Source organism: Lampetra planeri, unplaced genomic scaffold (assembly GCF_965212315.1).
Source record: "Lampetra planeri unplaced genomic scaffold, kcLamPlan1.2.h2 scaffold_1069, whole genome shotgun sequence".
In the NCBI taxonomy this organism is placed as follows: domain Eukaryota; kingdom Metazoa; phylum Chordata; class Hyperoartia; order Petromyzontiformes; family Petromyzontidae; genus Lampetra; species Lampetra planeri.
Window position 1 is genome coordinate 3,217 of NW_027613779.1, and position 18,234 is coordinate 21,450.

The 18,234-nt window shown below is 43.5% G+C and overlaps 1 protein-coding gene across 1 annotated transcript; it reads left to right on the forward strand.

Moving 5' to 3' along the window:
• The first annotated feature begins 205 nt into the window (after positions 1-205).
• LOC144738589 (DNA-binding protein RFX7-like) lies at positions 206-12,076 on the forward strand. Its single transcript, XM_078621597.1, is given in 15 exon segments — positions 206-333; positions 2,628-2,661; positions 4,215-4,300; positions 4,821-4,943; positions 6,401-6,517; positions 7,276-7,360; positions 7,457-7,664; positions 8,287-8,582; positions 8,748-10,056; positions 10,059-10,670; positions 10,673-10,794; positions 10,796-10,948; positions 10,951-11,086; positions 11,142-11,659; positions 11,702-12,076. Coding segments are annotated over 15 exon segments (4,302 nt in total).
• The last annotated feature ends 6,158 nt before the right edge of the window (positions 12,077-18,234 follow it).

The window sequence follows — 18,234 nt, forward strand, 5'->3', positions numbered from 1 at the left end:
GGACCTCTGCGAAATGCCTTTTGCATGTCCGGGTGTTTTTTTACTATTATCTGGGGGGTTGTTGTGTGTTTGTCGATGGTCAGACCGCAGTGTTCGTAGCCATGCTCGGTGCCGGATTTGGCGGACTGTCCTAGCTGACTGAGTGGGTCTCGTGCAGTGCACAGCGGCCTGCTTGTTAAAGCTCCCCCTCCACCCCTCCATCGTGATGGCTGATGATCAACAACAACCTGGTCAGAAGCCTGCCTCTGGATTGGTCTCTCTTCCAGCGCTGGTACCGGGACTCCAGGGGCCCGAAGCCAACGCGTTACAGTTTAAAATAAAGAATTCAATCTGGTAAGGATGTAAAGTGTGGACATGTTGCACTGTCCTTTTCGCTAGCTAGCCTGATAATTAGCGGCTCGAGCTGCGGAGCGGAGGGAGGCAGTGTGCCGCACAAAGCGGCTGAAAATAACCCGAGTGCAGCCGAACTAGCTGCTCGTTTGACGGGAAATACGAGCGTTCGGACGAAAGTTCCACTGTCCGGCTCATGTTTGTGTGCTAACCCAGCGGTAACGCCGCGTTACTCCTCGTAGTAACAGGCTGCATGTATAGCAGAGGAGCCACAGGAGGCCATGTTACAGATGACACCCAGTGGGGCTGATGCTCCTGACAGGTGTCAAACACACAGTCACTCGTTCATTCCTGGGAAGTACATAACTTATGTGTGTTAAATTTTGCAGTCTGATTAGTATAGTTATCTCTTTATATGTCTGCACTAATATTCAGCTGCTGCAGAAAATCTTTTGCATAATTGTATTAAATATGATGCGTTTTATTTGTTTATCCCAAACACTGACAGTCTGTTTTCCGAGTAAATTTTCATTTTATATTATATATATACACACCATTATACAGACTATGCTGCATAATGAATCCAACACTTACAAATCCTAGTGTGGCCAGTGCATCACCAGCACAGCACAAGCTGCAGTTGAATCAATGAAAATAAAATGTGTCACAATGTTTTGCAGAGATGCTATGTTATGTGGATGTGTGGGGACATGCAGACTCCAGCAAACAAGAATTAACACTAAAATCATGTTGCACGTTGCAATGTATCAGACAGTTGGGGTTGTTTATTTGCGTTGTTCAGCCCTCAGGCTCCCTGAGGCGCCGTCAGTTGACTATGAATGTGTTTATTTGAGTTTTGTAAAATATATGAAATAGAATATAATGTTCATGACATTTCTGACATATGTTCTGCCTCCTAGTTCAAATCGCCAGCACGAGGAAAGTGTAAAATTCACTGCTTGTTCCTTATTGAGGTTGTTTGCAGTGAAGTTGGCGCATGTGTTTACCTGCAGGATCTTAATAATAAACATGAAGTGGAAGTATCACCTGAGTATGTTAGGAAAAAGTACAAACATAACATCAACAAATAGCTGTCATGTTAGACATAGTGTTACTGATTTAATATATTTGGTTTGAGCGTGTTGGCTTCTGTCCCACTCATGAAAAAATATTAAAGTTGTTCACTGGAAATCACAGTTTTTGCATATGAGTCACAGTACTGAGACACAAAGTTTCATGACGGTTGTATTGTACATGACCAAAATACTGACCATCCTTTTTGTGCATGAATAAACAAATGAATGAATGAGGCAGTATATCTATGTCAGATTAAACGGAAGTGTCATGGTTATTGTTTGTAAAACGACTAGATGAGATTCTAGCAGTATTTGCGACGACACGAAGGCATCGGGTTGAGCAAGATCATTGTGAGCTCAAACAAACAAGGGCGGAGCCTCTGTAGAGGTGAGACGACGCCCTCGAAACACATCTGAGATTTTTTACGCCAGGTTTACTGAGACAAGTGTGGAAGAAGTGCAGAGTTAGATGTATTTGGGATGTTCAGAGCCTTTGAGGTACCGCAGGGACTCGTGGTGGTGGTGGTGTTATGTACACATGCAACCAATCTCAGGCGGGTCCTTGAGGAGAGCTCCGGAGGTCACATGACCTCAGGTAGTTGTGGAGGTCAACCTTTAAGGTTCCGAGCGTACAGCGGCAGCACACAACTCTGGAACAAGGTCGTGTAATGACCACAAACACTGACAGTTGTGTCTTCATATGCTGACTCGTACTGACGAGGACGTGGTGCAAATAAAGGCTGAAAAAAACTCATTCTGGACCGATTTCAGTGGTTCTGCTTTGTCTCTATGGATTATTTGTTATCATAAAACAAACATTTCCTGTTTGTAAGACATTTCAAGAGAATTGAAGTCAGGAATACTTTCCAAAATACGTGCATCAGTAATTATGTTTTATCATTTTATTCACATTTACTCTTGAATCCCATTCTTAAAACGTCTACATGTGTTGCTGCACGTGTCTTTGTGGACTCGGAACCATCATACACATGTAACATGGGGTTTTGGGCAAATGGCAGCGAAATCGACATATTAATGCAAAATGAACCTGCTAGCCTTTTGAATTCATTCATACATCTTAGTTCTTAAATGAAGAAGCTTGAATCTGTAAATGTTTGAGCTTTTTATTTGGAAACATTTCTGAAATAATCAACCTTTTCCTGGAATTGTGCGTTGCAATTTCAAATAAATTGTTCTTATTTGTTTTCTCTTCTTTCGTAGTAAATCTGTACAATCAAAAGTGGACAGCATATTGGTGAGTATGTCAATGCTGTTTCATTTGCAGCAAATGTTTATTCAAATTCTATTCATTATCACAACTTATATATTTGCTGTAATTAATGGAAATATTGAAAGGAGCGAACTGCCAACTGCCTAAATTAAAAATGAATTGCTAATCCTGATGGTTTTGTTCATTACAAGCTCCATTTATGTCACTTTTTTTGTTGCTGGTACAAAGTAGATATAAAAGTTGTCTTTCAAACTGCATTCGAAATAGACGTACGATTAAAGTCTCTATTTTAATTTCAGCATATGTGTCTGCTGTTTGACAGATTTAGGTTGGCGTCATTATTGTTATAAACTAATGTCTTTTGTCTGGCATTTGAGTCCCTTTAATTACAAATCCTGATTAAAGTCAATGGTACTTAAAAGAGTTTATTCCAGTTCAAATGTCCAAAGAAATTCTCCTTCAACATCTACAGTTGCCATCACACCTGTATTGTCTCAATAATTAAATGACTGTTGCATCCATCAGTCTGACCATGTTCTTCCAAATGATATTATTGGTTTTACACACAAAAAAATCATCTGATGCTCACGAAATACTAAATTATATCAGTTAAGTACAAACACAAACACAGTCAGAATCAGAAAAACGTGATGAATCCAGATGGAGAAGCAGCTCCGACCAAGAATAGAAATAGAAGAGAGGAAGAAACGAAATTTAATCCCTGAAGAAAAATAGTGCAAACGATGATGAAATAGTACAAATGTACCTGCAGGAACACATGTTGTGAATCATGGAGGATATGAAAAAGTAATTCACACAATGTCCAAACCCTGATCATTGTATATTGATATATTGATATCGATAACCTTTTAAAATAACTTTCCATAAGCAGCAGTTCTCCTCTTTCCATATTAATTTTGTAAGTGAAAACAACAAAAAACAGGATCCAGGTAGAAAGATGTGTGATGCGAAAACGTCCAAAATGAAATTGAGAGCTTTGTGTGCAAAGTGTAAAATAAAAAAAAGGTGAATACTCAGACGGGTAATTTACTCTGCGCTCGTAGCACTGGAGTGTTGTAAATAGCGTTTTCATTCAGTGCTCACTGGCTGACAACTCACATCTCACTCAATCAAGCATCTGTTTCCATAGCAACAAAGAGACAACTACAAATGGATGAATCCTTTCTTAGAAACATATTAAAACGGAGGGAATTGATCTTCAGATGGTTGTGTGCTAAAGACTGCGCTAATCTTAAAGCAATAATATAAATAAAGTTGATAAGAATCAGTTTAATAATTCTAAGAGTGTAAATACATGTTTAATAATTGAATTGTTGTTTATTGCTATGTTTGACTGCTTTGGGCTTTCTGTTTGTCTGACTGACTGCTTACTGCCTCTGATTTGTGGATAGCTGATTTGACGTTCAGGATGGTTGATTCTGGATGAGGACAGTTTCCGTGTCCACAGCGTTGTCACATGATGTGTCGATTGAATAGAAATGATCTGGAATCAGAACTTCCTGCATATGTGAATGATCTTTTGAGCTCGTCCGTTCTTCCCTCTTTCACCTTCACAGCAAGATGTTGAGAAGTTTACAGACATCGAAAAACTCTACCTCTACCTTAAGTTGCCTTCTGGTCCAGGAAGTGGCAATGATAAAAGGTACTGGTCCTTGTCTATTACACACACACACACACACACACACACACACACACTTGACTGCCGTGTTGTGGCTCTCATTACATTTTCTGCACTGTTGTCTCATTACGGATGGAGCCAATGGAGGCTCTGTCTCACACTTGTAGGCTGATAGTCTGTATACATCAGATTCAATTTTTTTGTTTTGTTTTGCTTTGTGATGTTGTGGCGGCTGCTGGTCTGTGTGTTTTGCCTCATGTGAAAGTGTCACTCTTTGGTTTCAGCTGTATGATTGATGATCACTCTGAAGCAAAACATTGATATCTGTAGACTTTTGCTATACCTAGTTGTCTGTGTTTCATTTGTTTCCCCATATCTATTCATCACCCCAACCCCCCAATTCTGCCCAATTGGACTGAGAATGAGAGGGGGTCCTCCACTCCTGGACTATGGTATTAAAGTTTCAGTTTTAACAAGAAATGATGCGTACTAGTCGAGGACATTGGCCTGACCTGTCTGCTCTCTGTCGTGCACCCCCCCACAGTGATCAGAGTTCCATGTCGTCAAGCCGTACTCAGCAGATGTACGCGTTCAACTGGATACGCAATCACCTAGAAGAGCACCCAGAGACTTCCCTCCCAAAGCAAGAGGTGTATGACGAATACAAGTGAGTGTCTCCATCACCCTTTTATTTCCTTTGCGATTTGTGTTTCACTCGACAGGATTTTGATGTTTATGCCGACTTTCCATTATACAGATCCAGCTCAGTTTGGCTTTTCGTACTAGACATGTCATTTTCCGTTACAATGCAGTACCTTCTTGACGTGAGTGTGGGCGTCATAGCAACGACAACTCAAATCTGCCGTGACAGTGTTTTCATTTGTTATTTGTTATACTGGTAGTCAGGAAAGGCAGTTAAAGCGTTGCAAAATATAGACACAACAGTGAAAATAAGTCCCTTTCCATTTTCGAGGGAGTCCAAAAATACTGCTTCTCAAAGATTTGCGGTCCAGCCCTTGGTTCCAGTCCCCGAATCGGATGTCACGGCAAAAATCACAATACAGAACCACAATGCTGCATTACACCCAGAAAAATACTGCAGCAAAGTGCCTGACAAATATGGATTCTTGACCATGATGTGTATTATACATGACACACACACACACGAACAATGGAGAGCATCAAGGCGATGGTGAACTTGTTCAGTTTGTGGCTTTTTGTCACAGAGAGACGACGACGAGGTTGTCCCATCCAGCTCTTTATAAACGTTCTCACCAGCTGCTGAACACAGTAGTGTCTGTACATATCTGTACATGGTGTCATTTTTAAACGAGCATGAGATGAGGAATAAACCATCGCTCTGTGGCTTTTTTCCTATATAAAAAGAGGCTGATCACTACTTGTGTTGACGGGAGAATTTGGGACGTCCCTCTCTCAATGACCAATCAGTGGATGGCTGTCTGTCACATTTTAATGACAGCTCAGCTCACTTGGAACCTGTTCAGAGCAGGAACCAAGATTGGGCAAAAGATAAGTAAATTAAATCACTTTTTCCAGGTCTGATTGTCACTTCACCAACAATTAGATTGATTTATCATGATATATCGTGATATATCATGATTTTTGAATGAATTGCAGATACATTCACCTGCCCATCTGGTTGTAATATGCCTCTTCTTTTTGAGTTGTGTGGTGCATTCAAGCCTTTTCTTCTCCTTGGCTACAGTGCCTGACTGAAACCAACTTTAGAAACTTCAGATGGTCTTTGATTTTTTTTTCCCCCAGTTATATTTAAGAGCTGTCACAGATTCATGGGACGGAGGCAACATCCAGAGGATACTAACAGTTTCACTGTTTTAAATGGTCCTTGATGTCTCACTGCTCTGCAGAACACACATTCATTCCTCAATGGTCAGTCCAGGCACCATGTTGTGGAAAATGTCATATTGTGATTGTTTACAGTAATTTTATACCTAAATAACTATATAAGAATGTGAACATGAAGTCACTTTATTGTTTGCTTTGTTATTTTCCTCATGGGTAAAACATCTCTTCAGCTTGTCCCAGTCAGACGTACAGGTCTTAATGTGGAGTCACCTTACGACAGATTCTCTTCTTTCGCAGGAGTTATTGTGACAATCTTGGCTACAATCCACTGAGTGCAGCAGACTTTGGGAAGATCATGAAGAATGTCTTTCCCAACATGAAGGCACGTCGACTGGGCATGAGAGGCAAATCCAAATATCCTTTTTCCATTCAGATGAAAAACAAAGTTTTTTTTCAGGTTGTTTTTGTTCAGGTTGAGTCTATTTGCTGTTAGAAAACACTTAAATATTCATAGGGTCGGTTTATCAGTCATTCTCAGTGTATTGTGGTTCTGCAGACACACATAACGTGAAACACACAACTGAAATGATTTGTGAACGGGCCTGTCAGTGACAGGGTTTGTCCAGCAGAGAGTGCTGCTGATTTGATGTTTTCCTGCTTAGTCTGGTCACAAAACAACAAATCAGTCGGAGATTTAGACTGATGTTGGGGTTGGATTTTCTTTTACTCAGTGAAAGAAATAATAATAATGAACTTCATTTGTATAGCACCTTTCATACACACGTGCAGCTCAAAGTGCTTTACAACAAAATTATTAAAACAAAGATGAAACAGCAGATATAAGATACAATAATAGATAATAGATATGATTAAAAGGCATTAAAACAGAATTGCAGAGGTGCAGGCCAGTAAAAAGTGAGTGTAAAAAGGTATGTTTTCAGCTTTGTCTTAAAAACATCAAGGACTGGTTTCCCTGATGTCTGGTGGAAGTGTGTTCCACCGCTTTGGACCATAACAAACAAGTATGTTTTTACGCTCTGCACTTATACAACATGTACTTCATTGTTTTGTGGTAAGATCAGCGGCTCACTTCCTGAAGAATATTACTCAAAATAACAGAAATGTTGGTCTTGTGTGTCAGAACTGTTTTAGAACCCTTAACTCCTTCTCACGTACTGTTATAGTGGGTTAAGGAAGAAAGCTTTTGTTCAGATGCCGTCCTTACCCAACCTGGATCTGCAGAAATCTGGTGATGGGGTAAGTGACTCAGTTTCAACGACAAACCGTGAGTCTTAACCGCCTGGAGTCGCCCGGCGCTCAAACGGTTTGCTGCTCTGTTCTGTCCGACTTCAGTGTGAACTGATGGAGCCGACAGGACAGTCACCAAGTGCTGAGGATGAAATGCGGTCTGCCGCCTGCGGGCTGGTGTGCGAGTGGGCTCAGAAGGTTCTGAGTCGTCAGTTTGACAACGTGGAGGATCTGGCTCGCTTTCTGCTGAATAGTCACTACATTGGCACCAAGTCCATGGCTGCACTCACTGTTATGACGGGAACACCCACAGGTGAAGATTGTCTCCTCATCCACGGTGGCTCGTTCCACAGACCAGGTTCAGTGAAAACGAGTTTGTTGATCCTCTACAGAATGTTCCTCATTTCAGGTTGAATTCAAGCGCGAAATTTTAGTTTTCAATTCTATTTTGGGTTTTCACCAAAGCCTGACCTTGTTAATTCTGAAATGATGAAAACTCTGCAGAAATGTCCTTATTTTGGTTTTGATAAACTGAATTCAAAACTCCAAACACGTTTGCTTTGATTTCTGCCAGTTAACATGATCAACAAACTCAGGATTGTCACGAAACCTGCTCTCTGGGACGGCCCCTGCCATGTAGTTTTACTGTTCCCCATTAGTTGTCGAGCAACAGACTATGACAGAGGAGGATGCGTGTTTGTGTTTGTGTGCTTTGTTACTGTCATTATCTATAAATTGATTATAATATTTGGACCGACTGTTGTTTTTTAGAACACGGAATGACTTAAAATGGTTTATTTTTGTTTTTTGTTAGTTTCTTGGTATTATACGTAGATTCCTCTGGATTTATAGCTGTGACTGAAATATGTTTTTGTCATTGTGATAGAACAATCCAAGACCACATCGGTTTCTTTTCTTTTCTCCTCTCATGCCAGGCATGAAGACGCCAACTCCGGCCTCAGCGTTTGTACCCACCGCTGAGTCCAACTCTTTCCAGCCCCAGGTGAAGACCCTGCCTTCTCCCTCCGTTGATGCAAAACAGCAACTGCAGCGCAAGATCCAGAAGAAGCAGCAAGAACAGAAGCTCCACTCTCCCTTACCCAGTGAGACCCAGATCAAACGAACGGAGGCCAGTACCCCCGGCCCGACCATCCCCTGTGGCAGCCCCGCCCTCCTGTCCCCTCAGCCCACCATCGGCATCGTAGTAGCAGCTGTTCCCAGCCCAGTCACGGTACGTCTTTGGCAATGACAAAGCCCCCGCATTGTTTCTTTTTTGTTTTTTTTATTCATTGAGATTTTCAGAATACAACACATTTCAAGATAAAAAGTGTTGGATTCTGAACCACACCTTCAGCATATTCAGATTTGTTGATAATTATTTGTCTTCATCCCCCAGGTACAGAGAAGTCGGCAGTTGATGACCTCGCCGAGTCCCGTTGGGACGACGGAGGGGAAAGTGTTGCCTGTAAACTTCCAGGTGGTCACCCAGTCGCTTAAACAATCCCCCAAAACCCCCCAGAATATCTCCGCTAGTCCTGTGGGGGACCGGCTGGCTCGACACAGCACCCGGTATGCTCAAATCCTGCCGAAGCCCTCTGCCACCAGTGCCATCGCGCTTCGCTCTCCCCCGACGCTGCTCATCACCAACAGCACGATAAAAACTGTGATGCCCACTCCGCACGTCAGCTCGGTCAACGTGGTGAAGATGACCGCCATCGCGCTGGCGCCCAGCAGCAGCAGCAGCACAACCGTGCGGCCGGCTTCAGCGGGCGTGAGCACCACCGCGGCTTCGGAAGAGTCCACACATTCGCAGGGTTTGACCTCGGCTCCTGTAATCAGACCGGGTCCCCTGGCCTCCACCGTCACCGTCTCCACTGACCTAAAAGCAGCGTCTGACGCTGGAAGCGACAACGCCTTGGAGAGGAGCGCAGCCGGGGCCAAGGAGGAGAGAGTGGCGAAATTCAGGGCTGCGAGTGAGCCAAGCTTCCTCGTCAAGTGTTCTCCAGGATCGGACAAGTGGACGAGGGTAAAAAGTGACCCCACGTCCCCTCCCGCTCCTGTTGCTGCAGCTGGGACTCAGGACAGCAATAACAGTAACTGCCATGACGGCACTCTATACTTGACCGTTGATAATCAGAATGGCAACACATCATCCACTGGCTCCCCTGCCAGTGTTCCAATGTCAAAAGATCATTGTGTAGATGCCAAGAGTCCCAGGAAGCGCACAGGTCCTGGCGGGGAGTCCCACATGATTCCTGTGAAGAGGGTGTTCATCTCTCAGCAGCCGCTGGCTGTAGTCGACAATCCCAAACCTGCAGTCAGCGCCGCAATGAAGAGGATCCCCCGTCCGGGAACTCCTGCCAGACCAGAGAGTGCTCCCTGCAAAGTGACTGTGAAACACACTTCCATCGGGCCCACGCAGATCCTCGCACTCTCCGACTCCCCCATCACACACTCTGAGGGCTCCCAGACTGTTGTCAAACCGCAGGCTTTGGTGGTGAAACGTGAAGACCGTTCCCTCAGCGCTGACGCCGGTGCCGGAGCGGCATCTGATCAGTCGTTGTTGCAGCAGATCACGGTGGACACGCGTGCCATTCCAGCTAACTCAGGCGCACACGAAGCCTCTGTGATGAGCGACTTAAAGAGCACAATGTGGGAGGAGGGACAGCTGGACGAGCTACGGAAGCAGGCGTTTGCTCAGCAGATACCAGCAGAACACAAACAAGCCCGACAGACCAACTTTCTATCATAGCTCCGCCCACCGAGGCCTCAGGCCAGCTCACCCTCTCACAGGAGATGGTTGACTTCGCAGGTGCTCAGCCCAACATGGACTACTTCCCGTTCAACGACGACGACATGACCCAGGACAGCATCGTGGAGGAGCTGGTCCAGATGGAGGAGCAGATGAAGCTGAAGGATCTGTTCAGCAGCTGTGTCGACGTGTCTCTCCAAGGCCAGTCAGCCGGCACCCAGGGCTCCATCCTCACCGCTCACCAGGCCGGCACCACCTTCTACCACTCCACCCACAGCAGCACCACCCCTGTCCAGACTCCCACTCCCACTCCGACGCCCACCCCAACACCAACCCCGACCTCTGAAATGACTCTTGGCCACAGCTTGACGAGAGAGAGCCCCTGCTCCCGCATGGCTCCCATCACCCCTGTGGATGGAGCCCTGGGCCGCCACACCCCCATCAGCACGCCGCTGTCCAACTGCAGCAGCAGCGTCCCTCCGAGCCCAGTGGAGTGCAGAAACCCATTTGCGTTCACTCCCATCAACTCCAGCATCACAGGTTATCACGAGGCCAGTATCGTGTCCAGCAGCCCGTCAAGCCCATGCAGAGGCCCATGGCAACGCACCCCGACAAGGCCAAACTGGAGTGGATCACCAACCGCTACAACAGCACCTCTGGAGGTCCTCTGTCCAACCACAGCATCGGCATTCTTGCCCAGCTACCAGGACCTGGTAGATGATCAGTTCCGCAAGCCGCACGCGTTTGCGATCCCCGGACAGGCGTTTCAGGCCCAGTCGAGGCAGGACGCTGCTCACTTTGGCCGTTTGACCCCCATTTCTCCAGTGCAGCAGCAGCTTGTATCAGGGTGACGACGCCGACTAAACAGGAGAGTTTTGCCGTCCCCGCTCCACTGGACAACAAGGCGTCGACCTCGTCCACATCCAGTACTTTCCGTTGCCGCAGCGTCAGCCCCGCAGTGCGCCAGAGGAACTTCAGCGGTAACAACGGCCCTGCAACCGCCACCACCACCACCACCACCACCACCTCCTCCTCCTCCTCCTCCACCTCCTTCCACCACCACCCAAGCCGTGGTCTCGCCCTTTAACTCCCCCATCACCTCTGAGGTGCTCAGCATCCTGTCGAGCAGCCAGACTGTCAGCTCTGTCCACAGCATGGTCCAGCGGAGCCAGTCCGTGCCGCTGAGCATCATGATGCAGAGCGAGATGCTGCCCGTGCAGGCTCAGAACAACATCGCCAAAATCACCAACGTTCTTCTCAGCAAGATGGAAGCGGACGGGGACGACTCGGTCCGCGGCCTGGGGATCAACAACCTCTCTTCGAACTACACAGCCCGTATGAACCTCACCCAGATCCTGGAGACAACTCCGGGCTTCGCCGGAGGAGCTCCGCATCAGACTCCGCTGCCCGTCAGCTCCAGTCCCGCCGCCTTCGAGCTCCAGCAGCATGGCTTCCTGGCCAGTGCAAGTGAAGACCAGGTGAGTTTTTCCGCCGGGGACAGCCAAGCACAAGCGGGTGCTGCTGATCCAGACCAGCAGCAGCTCCAGGAGAACCCTGTGCAGACTCAGCCACAACAGCTCCTCCTCCAGAGCACACAGCAGCAGGAGGCGGAGGACGAGCAGCAACAACTGGATTTCAATAACACTGTCAAAGACCTGCTGGGGGATGATGCCCTCAACCCCAGTTCGCAGTTGGTGGGTCAGGTCGCTTCAGAACTCAACGCCGTGGCGTCCGACTTCTCCAACGACATCAGACTGACCACAGATCTTTCCAGTAGCATCACTGACCTTAACACATTGGACACCAACCTGCTGTTTGACCCCAATCAACAGCAGGAACAGTATGAAGACTCGACACTGGAAGAACTGAAGAACGACCCGCTGTTTCAGCAGATATGCAGTGATACTGTGAACTCTGGTTTTGACTGGCTGGAAAGCAAAGACCAGCCTACTACGGTGGAGATGCTGGGCTGATGTTCTACTCTACTCTATTCTGTATGATTTCTAGTCTGTGTTGTATGTTTGGTGTGTGTGTGTGTGTGTAGTATATATCTGTTTTCAGACTAGTTTGTCGGGATTTGTCTGGACTTTGCCATCTGATCTGTTGAAAGTGCCAGGCTAACCAGAAAATCTCTCCTACTGATGTTACCTTCCTTCTCTCCTTTTTTTTTTTTTTTCCCCTCCCCCGTTTTTGTCACCCACGAGATTCAGTACGTCACCGTTGTAACAGTGAGCATTTGCCAGCAGCGCGCACGAACAAAGACTGGATGTGTGGAGGAACATCGTCCACGTGAGAACCACTCCAATGATGCAATATCTGTTTAGCAAACACATCATGAAATGAGAGACTTGGAAATTTGACACAAAAGATTTCACAGATACGGATGCGGTTGTTGCGGATGTGTGTTTCAGCCAAACCGAGACAACTTTAGGATTTAAGTGTGTGTGCGTAGGTTGTAGGACATTTGTCTGCCATATCTGAATAGTCAAATGGGTGGCATCCTCTGCTGCCAGGTGCTGAATTTAGGACATATTCTTTATACTTTATCACACCAAATCAGTCGAGAGCTGATTCACATCTGAGCATTGTTCAAGAGTCAAAAGTTTCTTAAAAGCCTATACTTCTTGTACTGTTTAATAGCTTACAAAGGGAGCAGATGAATCGGTGGGGAGAAGATGGAGATTCAGGCCGCTCTGTGGACGATACATTGAAAGGACTCAACAACTGGCTGCCTTATTCCTGAAGTCCAAGGCCTTACGCCATCTTTAGAAAGACTGTATATAGTGTTATGTTGAGATATCTTTAGCTATACAAGGTATCGTCAGAACCATCCCCAGCTTCATTGTCGTCATATCAAGGCAGCTGATACTTTCAGTACTCTTTCCTATTCTGTTTTGCTGTGTTACAGTATAGATGCATATTGTACAAACAAACGACTACACAGCGTGCCTGAACTTATTCAAACCAGAGCAGGCACACTTTCAGTCATGGGGGCGGGGGGGGGGGGGGGCGAAATCGCAGTTTGGATAAAACTATCGATGGTATGGAGAAGGCTTGTTGACATCCAAGGCCAGGGGCGAAACGTGTACGTCATCTTGAGAGGAAATGGTATGTGTGTGATTCAGCTTTATTTCCACACCAAAGGCGATCAGTTTGAAAAACACAAGAGATTATGAGACGTGGAGACACTCCTGGTTACCAACAAACAAGGCTGCCTCTGACATACAAACCTTGTACTGCATCGGAGGAAAAGGATTCAAATCTTGTGTACAGTTTGTAAACTAGTGAAACGGTCGCTATGTGATACAGTAGGATGCTTGCTTGAGTTTTTGGCTATTGTCAATGTTGTATAAGTCATGTTTAAGCTCCATTTGTAAATAGGATAGATACATAGAAATGTGATGTATCAAGACACTATATTATGGCCATTATAGCAAAGTATGTGCCATTTAAAAGAAAAAAAAAAACGTAACAGATCTATAGTCGGCAAGATACTGTATGTTGTGTGTTACATTTCTGGCTCAGTGTGTCGTAAATGTGATGCTGTCTGGTCTCGCTTGCTGATTTTATTTTACTTTTCTCTGTTCAAGGATAATAGGATTCTGCCTCTGCAGGAAAGGAGCGTATGTGTGTGTGTGATCAGGTTAAATAGCATGGTTATTGAGAAAAAAAAAAACAAAAAACAAAACAAGTTGTGACAATGTTAGCTGGTTGCAAACATCTCTGTGACAGACGTTGTGCTCAAAGCCGGTCAGCAGACACTGGAAAACATCAATTACTCACATTTCAGCAATCTTTGGACGGTCACATTATTGCACTAAATTTTTATGACACACGGCTTTGCCACATTGTTATGGACAAATGTAATGATGGATGCCCGCAACAAAAAAGGAAAAAAAAAAAAGTTATGACAAGATGAGTAAGAAAACTAAATGAATTGTCAGAAAATGACTAATTGTCTTGTAGCAAAATGTGCATTAATCTCAGTGAGATACACATTTCTTACTCATTCTCATACATGAGAATAAAGCATTGAGGGGGAAAAAAGTTAAGATAACCTTTTAAAACCTACATGCTCATTATATTGATAAATGATTGTACGCACGCATGTGTGATGACTTCTGTTGTACTTTGTATTTCCTGTTAACCACTGTCTTCTGTGATTTGGGCAGGTTCTGTTAACCAGACTGGCAGTGCTACTTTCATGACTTCCGTTACTTTTCTTGTGTGCTGTTTACTAAGTTAATGTTGTTCTGTACGTTGTCGATGGTCTGTCGATTTTACTTATGACTTGTTTTGCTAAGTAAGTATGTGAAGACTTTTTTTTTCACATTTTCTTTTAATTGTTTTCTTTTAACAATAAGGCACTGATATTTGAATTTGAATGAAGGAAATGCACCTCGTATGACCTTTGACTGACCCAGAACCAACTCTGTTTGACTATCTTGTCCATTTCTACCAGTAGAAAAAAAAAAAACCTCCTCTGTGATGTTGTCTGGTGTACTGCTTAATGTACAGTAGTTTGTTAATATTGCAAATGCGTTGTTTCTTTTTTCAATGGAAAGTACTCACTGGTGAGATTTTCAAAGTTTCAAAGAGTTTTAAAACCCAATAAACTTTTTTCAGAGAATGCTGGTTTCTGTCCTCCGGTCATTTTGTTACATCCACCAAGGAGGTTTATGTCTTTGCTGGCATGTTTTTGATAGTTTATCTGTCTGTTAGCAAAATAACCTGACAAGTTATGAACAGATTTTAATGGATTTTTCAGGAAATGCTGGTAATGGGACCAGGAACATAGAATTAAATGTTGGTGGATCCAGGAGGCATTTGAAGGACTCTTTTCAGCTTCATCATATGTGTCTATAACTCTACAGTGCCAGCAGCAGACTGTCTCTGTGGCGCTATTGTCAGTGCATTCGGCTCTTAACCCAAAGGTTGGTGGTTGGAGCCCACACGGGGACAGAGATTTGTCTTTGCTAGGCCAGAAGGAACCACGCAAATATTCTTGGTCAAGGAATCGACTGTTGTTGATAAAATAAGGTTAGGTGTATTAATATTTGGTTGAAATCAAAATATTAAAAAAATACTGGGTGGAAACCACAATACGGGTAAAAATGAGCTGATTGGTGAGGGTCTGTGCTTTGTGCTGTTTTCTGTGGTAAAGAAGCCTGCCATAAAGTAGAAATTTACTCAGGATACAACCCTCTGAAATATCAATTTTTAAAAAAAAAAAAAAAGATTCTTTCAGCATGTTTGGTAACAATCAGTTGTTTCTGTTTTCTCTGAAAATCGGAATTAATGAGAATCTGCAGCCACACATCACATTTACTATAAATCATATACAGTATGTTATATTGTGTGGTATACTACAGTTGACAATCTCCAACTATTTACTGGTTTTAATTCCTGTAAATAATGTCTATTTGCATTTGATCCAACGTGCTCTTTTCCTATTTCAACAAAAAGGTCTATGCAAAAGCAGAAACTTTCCATCAACCTCTTGGCATGATGTTAAAGGTCGTCTGTTCCATGAATGGCCTCTAAGGTCACGGGAGGGTGGGGTGGCCTCTCAGTAACCACCTCTGACCAATCAGAGCCCAGTTCGCTGGTCCTCTGCTCTGCTTTCCCAGGGCCTCATGATATTCATAACATGTTAATGACCTTAACCCTATTGATCACAGACGAACAGCCTTTAGCCACTGCGGAGCCCGCTGGTGACCTCAACTCCGACACCACAACATGAGTCGACAGATTTCATGAGGAAGATAAGATCATGTTCCCGGGTTTGTCTTCAACTTATAAATAGATAGAGAATGCTAAACTATATGTAAAGTGAGGCAACAATATGGATATCTCAATATCAGGTGCTGCTCGAAAAATATTAAAATATGATGGATTTATTTATTTAACATAAACTGAAATATAAAAAAATACTGAATCTCAGATTTGAGATTTATGGAATTTAAACTGCAAACCTGACACAAAATATTCTAATATTTTGAGATAGTTTTGCTTTAAGTATTGAAATTAAAACGAAAAATGAAATGCTTTAGTGCTTTAGTTAAAATATGGTGAATGGAGAAAACACACAATTTACTGAAATTTTCCATGATATTCAAATTTTTTGAGATGCACCCAGGTGTGTTTCCTTCATGTTCATCTTCATAACCATTATTATCATCATCATCATTGCAGTTCTGGTGAAAGTGGATGGAGCATTTTCATGTCCAAAAACATGTAACATTAGTACATGGATGTAGGTCAGTAAGTAGTGCCTGAACACAGTAACACACTTTAAGCCAGTGCACTAGTTAATGAATGACTCTCCAACAACACTGCTCGTGTTACCTCATAAAGGAAAAAGGGTTAGTGATGTATTTTTCTCATAATTTGAAGTAAATAAACAAATTACAGAATGTCATTAACCCCATATTGGTTTAATACCTTAAAATGTTTAAGGCTTCGATGATTAAATCAATAGTTAGCTCTAATCAATATGTAATTACACCCCTTATTTGATTGGTTATTGAAGTGCTGAGGTGCATGTTTGTGGCAGAAATCCATTCAAATTTTTACACAACCATTCATAGATATTACCAAGAGTAAAATGTGTATTCTAGAAAGCCATTATGAGGCCAACACATTTCATTGACGAGTGAGTGTGAGAACCTGCATACGTGGGTGGGTGATAGGACGTGTCTGATCAACCAGCTGGCCCATTGTGTGGCTACTGAATCAGGGCTCGGCGATGGGAGGGTCATTTGTGAAAAGGCTCGGCCGCCGGATCAATATTTGAATTCATTAAACACTGGAAATGCAGCCCTCAGTATCTCTTCATAATTACCAGGTCCTGTGGCAGGCGCAGATGCTGTTTAGTTTGACCTTATTAAAGTGGCCTTTAGGAACAGATAGTTGACAATACGCTCATCTAATTTCACAAATCCCACTCATTTGGAAATTGAAATGATGCTTCAATAATTAAAAAAAAAAAAAAAAAAAGTTAACATTTCTTTTCCGGCCTTTTCATTTCTCTGTTTAACATCTTGTAAATTCATGAAACAGTCAGGGCACCCTGTTCTTCTTTTCTGTACAGTATGATTTATTTAGAAGGGGGGCCGATAATAGTCCTTGAAGAGGAATAAAAACATTAATAAAACAACTTTACTGATGATTGCGTAGTACCGAGCTAAGCTTTTCTGGCAGTAGTTGCCTGCAAAATAATAACACAGAAATATAATGTTTTTTATTTGTCACAGATGTGTCCCAATATATGCATTCTATGTGTGACCTTTAGAGGGCAGTAACGTCTTCTCTGCCGAAAATACATAACACGAAGAAGATTAGAAATTGGTTTCTCACATGAAGTTTATTTACTTCCGGTTACCAGTTTGACTGCAGCCGAATGGAAAAATAGTGAAGTTTAAAGGTAGCTGTGCACGTTTAATAGACATTTTTGAAAGACTTTGTTGTCTCATTGGCTCCCGTAATGACACCTTTAAGGCAGTGAAGGTGATAGCTGCTGTGAATGCTAACGCTAGCGACAACACATAACGGCTAACCTTATCCTAGCATAGCCGCTAATGTGAATTGCTTGTATTCTGCCAATTAGCGTCCGAGAGGACGGGTTGTCGACTGTTTAAATAATCCGTCTTGAAGTTAAATTCGAATACAATGTCACATCGCGACGTTAAATAAACAGAAACACGCTGGCCACCGCCCTTATTGAGGTACGTCCACTATGAACTTATAAACGCTTGTTGCAGGAAACCTCAGCATCTACAGTATACCTAAATTCACAAGACACTGCTGATTCCCATGGAACTGATCATTATATCTGCAATGAAAGTAGTATTTACTGAGTGGCTGTCGATATAAAGCACATTTGTGTCACTCTGAGGGCAATATGCATTCACAATACACCTCACTGAAAATGATAACTGAAACTACCACAAACAATGACGTTTAACCAACTCCTGAATGAACTGATCCTAGTTATGAACGATCAACGTGCCTGTTTTAGAAAGCAGGAAATAAGAAAAAATTCTGCTCTGTTTTCCTCAGTTCAGGATTGAGAAAGCCAGGATTTTTACTAAACCTGCTTGCTGCTGTTTCAGCCAGCCAAGCGTCAAAG